General features: G+C 48.9%; 2 protein-coding genes across 2 annotated transcripts; both read right to left on the bottom strand.

Moving 5' to 3' along the window:
- Positions 1 to 729: 729 nt before the first annotated feature.
- FTJAE_6591 (uncharacterized protein) lies at positions 730 to 3,333 on the bottom strand (the record flags this gene model as incomplete). The annotated part of the gene is made up of 1 exon (XM_037353218.1): positions 730 to 3,333. One exon carries the CDS (start codon positions 3,331 to 3,333, stop codon positions 730 to 732), a length of 2,604 nt encoding a protein of 867 aa, XP_037206365.1.
- A 2,471-nt stretch (positions 3,334 to 5,804) lies between these two features.
- On the bottom strand, positions 5,805 to 7,139 carry FTJAE_6590 (uncharacterized protein; the record flags this gene model as incomplete). Its single annotated transcript, XM_037353217.1, has 1 exon — positions 5,805 to 7,139. The coding sequence occupies one exon, from the start codon at positions 7,137 to 7,139 to the stop codon at positions 5,805 to 5,807; it is 1,335 nt and encodes a 444-aa protein (XP_037206364.1).
- Positions 7,140 to 7,904: the final 765 nt, after the last annotated feature.

The raw sequence follows: 7,904 nt of genomic DNA, 5'->3' as shown, positions 1-7,904 counted from the left end.
ATTCTGCTCATCAAACCCAGAATCGTCGACTCTCGTTTCCTATTGGATATCTCACATTCCAGATCTCCAACCATCACAGCCCCGATATTCAGGGGTATGCATTCCAAAGGCCAATAGTATTCGATGATGTGCCACTGTAATAAACGCTGTACGGATACAGAGAAATTGAGATTAACTAAAGAGAACTCAGAGAAGGACATCCATTACGCGTGGAATGGCCGGCATAATCCACTGGGGAATGTCACAGGTCTTGTTACTGGACAGGCGACACATTTCTCAAACATAAGCGTCAAAGACTACTAATATGGAGCATGGACGCGTCAACTCGAAACCTTCTGATACGAAGATAGTAAGTATGATCGACGTGTTTATCCATTCAAAATTCATGCCCAGCACGTGCTAGACCAAAGAGCATTACACTAAGCGAGAATATGAATCGTCACCATTCCGGTTCATCTTCATCCGAGTCTCATTACGTGTTTCGCTCGTCGCATTCCTAACAAATGCTATGCCTTTATCTTGATGCTCCTGTTTCGGAGAGATCCTCAAACTCCAGCGACGTAGGCCTCAGATAAGAACTGGATAAAACAGAACCATAGAATTCATCGCCAACGCCCAATGTCTAATTTACCAAACTCCAGCCTTGAGCCGTCCAAATGTTGTGTATATTTGCCGAACTATGGCCATACACAGATCTGGCTCCATAATCATAACATTATATTACGCATTCTACAGCACATCCCACTGTGCATTCCATGGATTGTTCATCGTCGTATAGTCGACACCATGCTTGTAGGAACTAGTCAGTTCCTCCTGGTCCACTCCGCAGTGTGTCTGTCCATCTCTTCCAGTAAACCATCCTAGTCCATACGTCTTACCGTCATCAAGCTTCTTCGCCATCTCTGCGTTATTTAGCTTCGAGGTTCCCACAAAATTGTACAGCATCTTGCTCTGGTGGATAAAAGCCAGAATTGACGCAATAGTGTTGGGCTGACGCGGCAGGAAAGGATGGCGCCGGCGGAAGAACACCATGTTTGAGACAACAAACATGTACATGAGTATGAATAATGTGGCGCCGAGGGTGATATAGAATGAGCGTATCGTCTCCTGTCCAGAGTTGAGTAATTCACTGTTCTCCTTGTCATCCTTCCACTTCCCTTTATCCATTCCATATCCTGTGATGAAGCCTTGCCCATCCACCGTTGCAAGGCTGGTTACAAGGATTGTCAGGAATTCAGCCATGACACTGCCGAACCCAACAAGAAACACTAGAAAGTGGCCGTTCAAGAGCGCTCGTAGCGGCATATAAGCAAACGGTAGTGCGGTGTAATCAAGGGTAAGAACTTTTGAGTGCGCATGTCGCTTTGAGAGGATATAGTAAGGTTCCATCATACGAACGGATGTCTCCATCGCGCCCCAGCATAGCTTGAGGATGACGGCCAACGCAGTGACGACCCACGCAGCCTTGTCTGTGATGATCTGGGCGGGAGTGAAGAGGAACGTTGGGATCAATGCCACAAAGAGGATCAAACCAATGATGAAAGGGATACATCCCATTGGACGTAGCATCAGGGGATGCGGGTGCTCTGAGAGATGGGTGCCATCATCCTGTTCGCTGTCCGTTTCCACCTTTGTGCTTGTGCCCTCGTAAGGTGCAAGCGAAGAATTTCTCAGCATGTATCGACGACGCTTCAACTTTTGGTGAATGTCTTTATGCTTGGCTGTGTCCATGTCTTTGAAGTCCATCAAGACATGACTCACTACGGCCATGCTAGCCAGACCAGCAATGCCTCTGACATCAGCGAGCAGGCCTGATCGTCGAGTTTGTAAAACATATAGTAAGCCGCACCCCATGGCTGCACATAACACCAAAGTAACCGTCAAAAGTCGCGACCAAACCGAGGCCACAAAGATCTCCTTCATGCCACTGGGGTTTTCCATACGCTCCTTGCGGCTCGGTGTAAGTACGATCGAAGCAGCTGCACAGGTTGGTACAAGGGAAACGGCGAGGGTTGAGGCGAAGGAAGACAAAGCCACCGCATAGTGACCAAGCTTGATCGCTCGAAAAGGTCGCCAGAAGCTGTAGCTTGTGACATAGTCGGCATTGATTGACTTGGAAGCCAGAGCACCCTGCTGTCTGGATAGCTGGTAGAAAGCCTCCAGGCGGCGGACTTCGAAGTCAGTGAACTGCCAGAACACACCGAAAGTAACCGCAACTACTGTTGGTAAGAATTTGATGGCAAAATAGACAAAGGTGTCTATATCTTTAGGCGACCGGAATTTTACTATGGGCTTTTCGTGAAATCGTTGAAAAAGGTATTCCTGTGCAACAGCCAACCCGATCGATATGATAATCAGCAAAGTGAGGTAGGGCCATCGCATTGTTGGAGGCTTCCAGTTCGGTTGAGGGTAGAATATTTCCGTCTTGCCCTCCTTAGTCGGGAATGTTGATCGGCGAAAATCATTAGAGGCAACCGTACTGAGTCCCTCGATGCTGCTCAGGTCGGCACCTGGTCCCTCCTCTAATATCACCTCAATGACTTCTCCTTTGCGATTAGCTTCGTCCTGCCCTCTTTGCCGGATTGTCTCGAATCGGCCAAGATGCTCAGGCGGCTTGCGGCGCGAAAACGACCGCGACAGACTCCTCTGAACAGATGGGGTCGACGACAGAAGTTCGGCATCACGCATCTTGACGTCCGCATGAAACCCTTGGCCCAAACCTCCTGTCAACATCCCGCTAGCCTCTTGGGCCTGAAGCTTCTTCACGAAAACCTCATCGTGCGAGGTCATTGGTCCTAGCGCGGCGCTCAAGTCGAAACCAGGAGACACATCATCCTCATCCTCTTTTATGGGATCATAGCGACCAGAGTGGCCCATGGGCGCTGCACCACCAAGCAATGACAGATCGTATGCTTCGTCTTCTGTGGTTTCCTCTTGAATGGTTCTTCCGAGAGATGAGCCGTATGCACTCTTGGCTCGAGATGGGAACCGCGAGGGAGGAGGCCCAGCTGCAGACACAGGCGCATACGATCCCCCGGCTCCATTGTAGCCGAATGATGCGGACCATCCAGACCCAGCAGCGTACGAATGTCCGTCGTATTCCTGTTGGGGTGGGCTCGAGTTTCCTGCATAGGAGTCGAGAGACACCATAGACTCGCGGCCGTGGAGCTGAGGGTACGAATTGTCGTCGGAATATATTGTCATGGCAGAGACGCGATGGCTCAGATGCGGTTGGCTTGTTGCGGGCCTTTGCGATGCGGTCACAGAGCCAGCAGGATGATATGGCTCGTGAGTCTGAAAGGGCTCTTCAGCCCGGTCATCTTGGTATGCCATATTGCGCAGCTCTTTTCATTATCGGGTATTGTTTGTAACTTTAGACAACGGCTCTAAGCCCGGGGTAACAGTTCCAGCTGTACGCTATGGTATGGATCGATCTCTCGCGGTATGGTGGGCGGGGCACGACGCGCAAAAAGAGGGACGGCCGATCAGACAACGAAGGATTTGGCGATGCTAATAGTTTGTCGGTTATCGAGAGGGAACGAGCGATAGATAAACGAGAACTACAGTACACAAGGCAGAAGGCAGAAGGGATGAGAAGAGAGGATATGATATGGAATGGACAAGCCTCCCCCTTGCTGAGCAACTTCAGCCGTTCAGCCATGAACGGTAATGAACGTCCTATCACCTTAGGGTTCATTAGTGGTCACCTACCAACCTTGGGTCAAACTAACACTGGCTAGGGACGCCTTAGGCTTCCCCGTCTGCCCGGGGCGGATCATTAACCTCTGTAAGGCTGGGGCTGGACCTGTTTTCTGGGTCTTCTCCCCCCACGAAAGACCATGCGAGATCTCACACATTTTGTCCAAGTGCCGTAATGACCCTCTTCAACCTCTGTCTCATGTGCTGTAACAAAACGCGATAACAGGTAAATAGTGCTACTTCTCGAGTCGCTTATTGACCCTCATTCAAGCGCTTCAGAAGTGGCTATCTTATATGAGCCCTTAGAGGCGAAAGTAATCCTTCGTACCTTGGGGGTTTTCCGTTTTTTCGATCTACCTAGCCTTAGATGCATAGCTGCACTCTCTGTTGGATTCGATTCGATTCAAACCCTTGCAGTAATCATCTATCCAATTGACACTTACCATAGGCGGCCTCCGCCTTGGCTCTCCCAAACAATCCTACTGCCTTTATCGCACAAATACGGATCTCATAGAGACCCCAAATGCTTGTGGGTCCCGCGCTAGACGAATAACAGGCCGCAAAACCAATCGCTTAGCTAATATAAGCAGAAGCACTGGTTGGCTGTCACGTCACCGGGACCCACAAGCATTTGGGGTCTCTATGAGATACTGTATCCCAGACATCGAGGTGTCATTCAACTTCAGCTTCAAGCCTCAGAGGCGCAACTAGGTTGAGTCTAGCTAAACAGCCTTGTCATCAGCTACCGGAGATTTCCACAAGACTTGTGTTCTTTTTGGAAAAGCTGAAAGGGGTCCTTTCCTCTCCCCTCTTGTCTGTGCTTAAAGGAAGCACTGAGGGCAGCGGGGAGAAAAGAGTGAGGTTTTTCACACTGAATGTACAGCAGCTGAGTTGCCTTGTTGTCGATGCTGTAATGTAACCCTACACAACTAATCTTTTTGTGAATCCTCCCTCCCGCTGTTGCGGTTCCTGTCTTTGTCACGGCATGTTACCTCTGCCGCATTCGTTTATGTATGTACAGGCTAGGCTTGGCTTTTGGGCTCCTCTCCTCGAAGTGAGTTGGTCAATGCAAGCCACAAGAAGTGCATGCATGACCAGTTAGTTGTCTAGAATGGTCGACGCTTGTCTGGCCATAGTATAAATAGAACTGATCTGACCAATCATTGCATATTCCATGTACGGCCCGTACACATTTCCAGTCTTTGCGCAATGGTATCTGTAACGGGCTCTAGCGTCAACACCTCCTCCAGGTTTAATAAGACTCAACCTGAGCAGAGAATACCAACAGACCACACTTCAGCATTCTTCCATTGCTTTCAGGTAATTCTAGCATACGGGTTATGATTTCCGGCCTATCAACAAATAATCATACAAAAGGTGCTTTTTTTTTTTTTTAAGCAGATCTGGACAACCATAAGATTTGTTTCGCGGAAGCCAAGATATGTATGTCTGGTAGGTATTTACACATACCCTATGCCCTATATGCTCGATATGCGAGTTATTATCAAAAACAGGTACACGGATGAAGTAAAGCCTGTTATAAATGTGAGGTTTGCCGTGAACCAAATTCGCATGTGAGTATCACGCATAATCTTGTGCCTCGGATACCCTGTGCTACCCAGGTGTAAGACGTATACTGTCTGTCGGTTCATGTGCCTGGCGGGCACGTTTAAACGTGAATTTGTATGAGATATCCGAAAGCCACACCGAACTTACATGGTATTTCACCAGAAGAGCAGTTTTTCTGTCCTTGGAAGATTAAACTGTGCTGCAAAGAAATTGTCTATGGAAAAAAGAGAATACCTACCGAAGTTGACGTAGACATTCATTGGATGCTGACTTAGACCGCTTCCAAAGTCGAACAGGGCGAGCTACATGGTAAACAAGCTGATCTAGAACAAGAGTTTCTATTCTGAAAACGAGAACTCGATTCACACCTAAGAGCCCCATCCTCAATTATAAATTTGTGGTGAGTACTGAACCTGCCCATATGTCTTTGATCCCAAACTTCCAGTCTATGCAAAACAAAAATCAATACGCTTCTATCTCTATGCGAACAGAACCAGTCAGAAATGCGGTCATATATTTATACCCCATGCGCACATCTAAAACATGAGGTATGCTGACATCAATGCAGCCAGCAAAGCTGTCATAGACGCAGCTTGATATGTATGTGGAGCCAGGCTCACGGTACCGCAACAACTGTCACGGTTGTATGTCACATTATTCATCTGCGCAGCAACCTCAAAGACAGAGCCAGGGAAGCCGCCGTAATTGTAATAGTCCACGTTGAGAATATTGGGAGCCCGGCCCCAGTCAGAGCGGCAGTTGTTGGCCGCAACACCCAGGCTGCCATAGCCCGTGACGTTATTAGTCTCGTTGAGTAGTGCAACAGCGGGGACCAGAATTTCGGCACCAAAGACGTTGAACTCGGCGTTGAGGTTGTGGTTCATGAGGTACAGGCGGTTCTTGGCTGATTTGTCGCTCAGGTCGGGAGGACGCTGGACAGTGCAGGGAAATTTGCGATCCAGGGGATCAAAAGGAGTCTCCCACATCTGTGTGAACTCATCGAGAAGCCAGGGGTACTTCTTCTGATCCGACACGTAGTCGATGAACATGATGACTCGCTTGCCACGAATGATCAGCTCTTCCAGAGTGGGCCAGTCTTCAAGGGCCATTGGGAGGTAAGGCGCTTGGTAGACATACTTCAAAATACCGGTCTCTCTGATGTACGGTACGTAAAGATCGGGATGGGAGTAGTTTCCGTTCCCAAGAAGAATAGTGACAACATCGTATGGGTGGTCGTCAACCCACTTTCGTACTCTGGTTAGCCAGTCGGTGATGGGACCCGCGTCAAGAAGATCACAGGTCGAATGGCAAAAGTGTGGCACTGATGAGTTGCTAGGGAACTGAATCTGAGCCTGAAGGAAGCGAATGCCGTCATTAAGTTGCGTCTCAACCTCAAGCTCCTGGTTAGAGCCAGAGTTACCCGGTCTTACGAAGGGTGAGTTGTGGCAGCCAACCATCGTGATATTGCCGTACTTGCGCTTGCAAAGCTCGACGTAATTGTTACAGGGCTGTGTGTTTGTAGGCTTTGATTTCGTCGTGGTAGTCGAGGTACCATTTGCTGTGGCGGTTCCTGTGCCAGTCTCTGTCAGGTTGCTGGTAATGGTAGTGCTATCTGTGACATCTGTGGGGAAAAGGCCCGTGAGGGTGCTCGTGAGTTGGTCCGATTCGGTATCGCTGGAGCCCTGCAGTGTGATCTTGGAGGCGTAGGAAGAATATGCGCCTGTGGGAGGACCGGTTTGTCGTGTAATTTTCTGTGTTCGTGTACCTCCAATGAAAGTGAGGTCTGAAGACGCTGATAAATCGACTGTCTGAGCTGCCACTTGACTGGAAGTCAAAGCCAGAGCCGCGAGTACTGAGCTCCAGAGCTTCATGGCGGAAAACCGATCTTGAAAGAATTTGTGACAGGAGAGAATATCTCTGGCAGGCGCAGGATAAGTTGGAAGGGCGATAGGAGGGAGCTCGCTAGTCGCAACAAGCTTTACAACTGGAGCTCAAGGTCCACCAGTTGCAGCCGGGCCCGCGTCGATTTAAAGTGGTACAAGATCAAGGGAGTTCCAGTAGGCAAAGCAGGCCGAAAGAAAAAGAAGAAACAAAACTGAGTTGTGCTCTTGATGAGGTAGAACAAGATCCAGCCTAGTGCGATCTGCGACGACCTGCGCAGTCCTGCCTTTGATCCCTGCTTGAGAAACACCAGACCAGCATCAAGAGAGCCCACTTTTGCGAACGACGACAGATCGGCGAGATGAGGTGGGTATGAAGAGAAACCTCAAGTAGGTACTCCGTAGTCACTGTAGAGACCGGTGGAAGGATGTGATACGTGCGGCGGTTGGGAAACCTTCTTTTTTGCACCGCCTTGCTTGGCTTTTTAGTCAAGAGTACCTATCCCAATCTTAGACGAGATTACGAATAAAAAGAGATGCAAATGAAGGACCCAAGGAAAAAAGGAGAGCGACTGCGTGATAGTTACTTTGTCGCGACTTGGCAAAAGAGAGCAGAAACAAAAATAAAAATGCTGAACAAGTTGGCTACGGTTAGTAGCTTGTTAGTGCTTCATTTGATGATGCGGCCTCACCCGCTGTGACATAATGGCATGTGTCTATGAATAAACAGTCAGTCCTCACCCTCTTAGCGGTAAT

The sequence above is a fragment of the Fusarium tjaetaba genome (assembly GCF_013396195.1).
Source record: "Fusarium tjaetaba strain NRRL 66243 chromosome Unknown NRRL66243_c0000128, whole genome shotgun sequence".
NCBI classification, from domain to species: domain Eukaryota; kingdom Fungi; phylum Ascomycota; class Sordariomycetes; order Hypocreales; family Nectriaceae; genus Fusarium; species Fusarium tjaetaba.
This window is presented reverse-complemented; position numbering and strand designations above follow the sequence as displayed.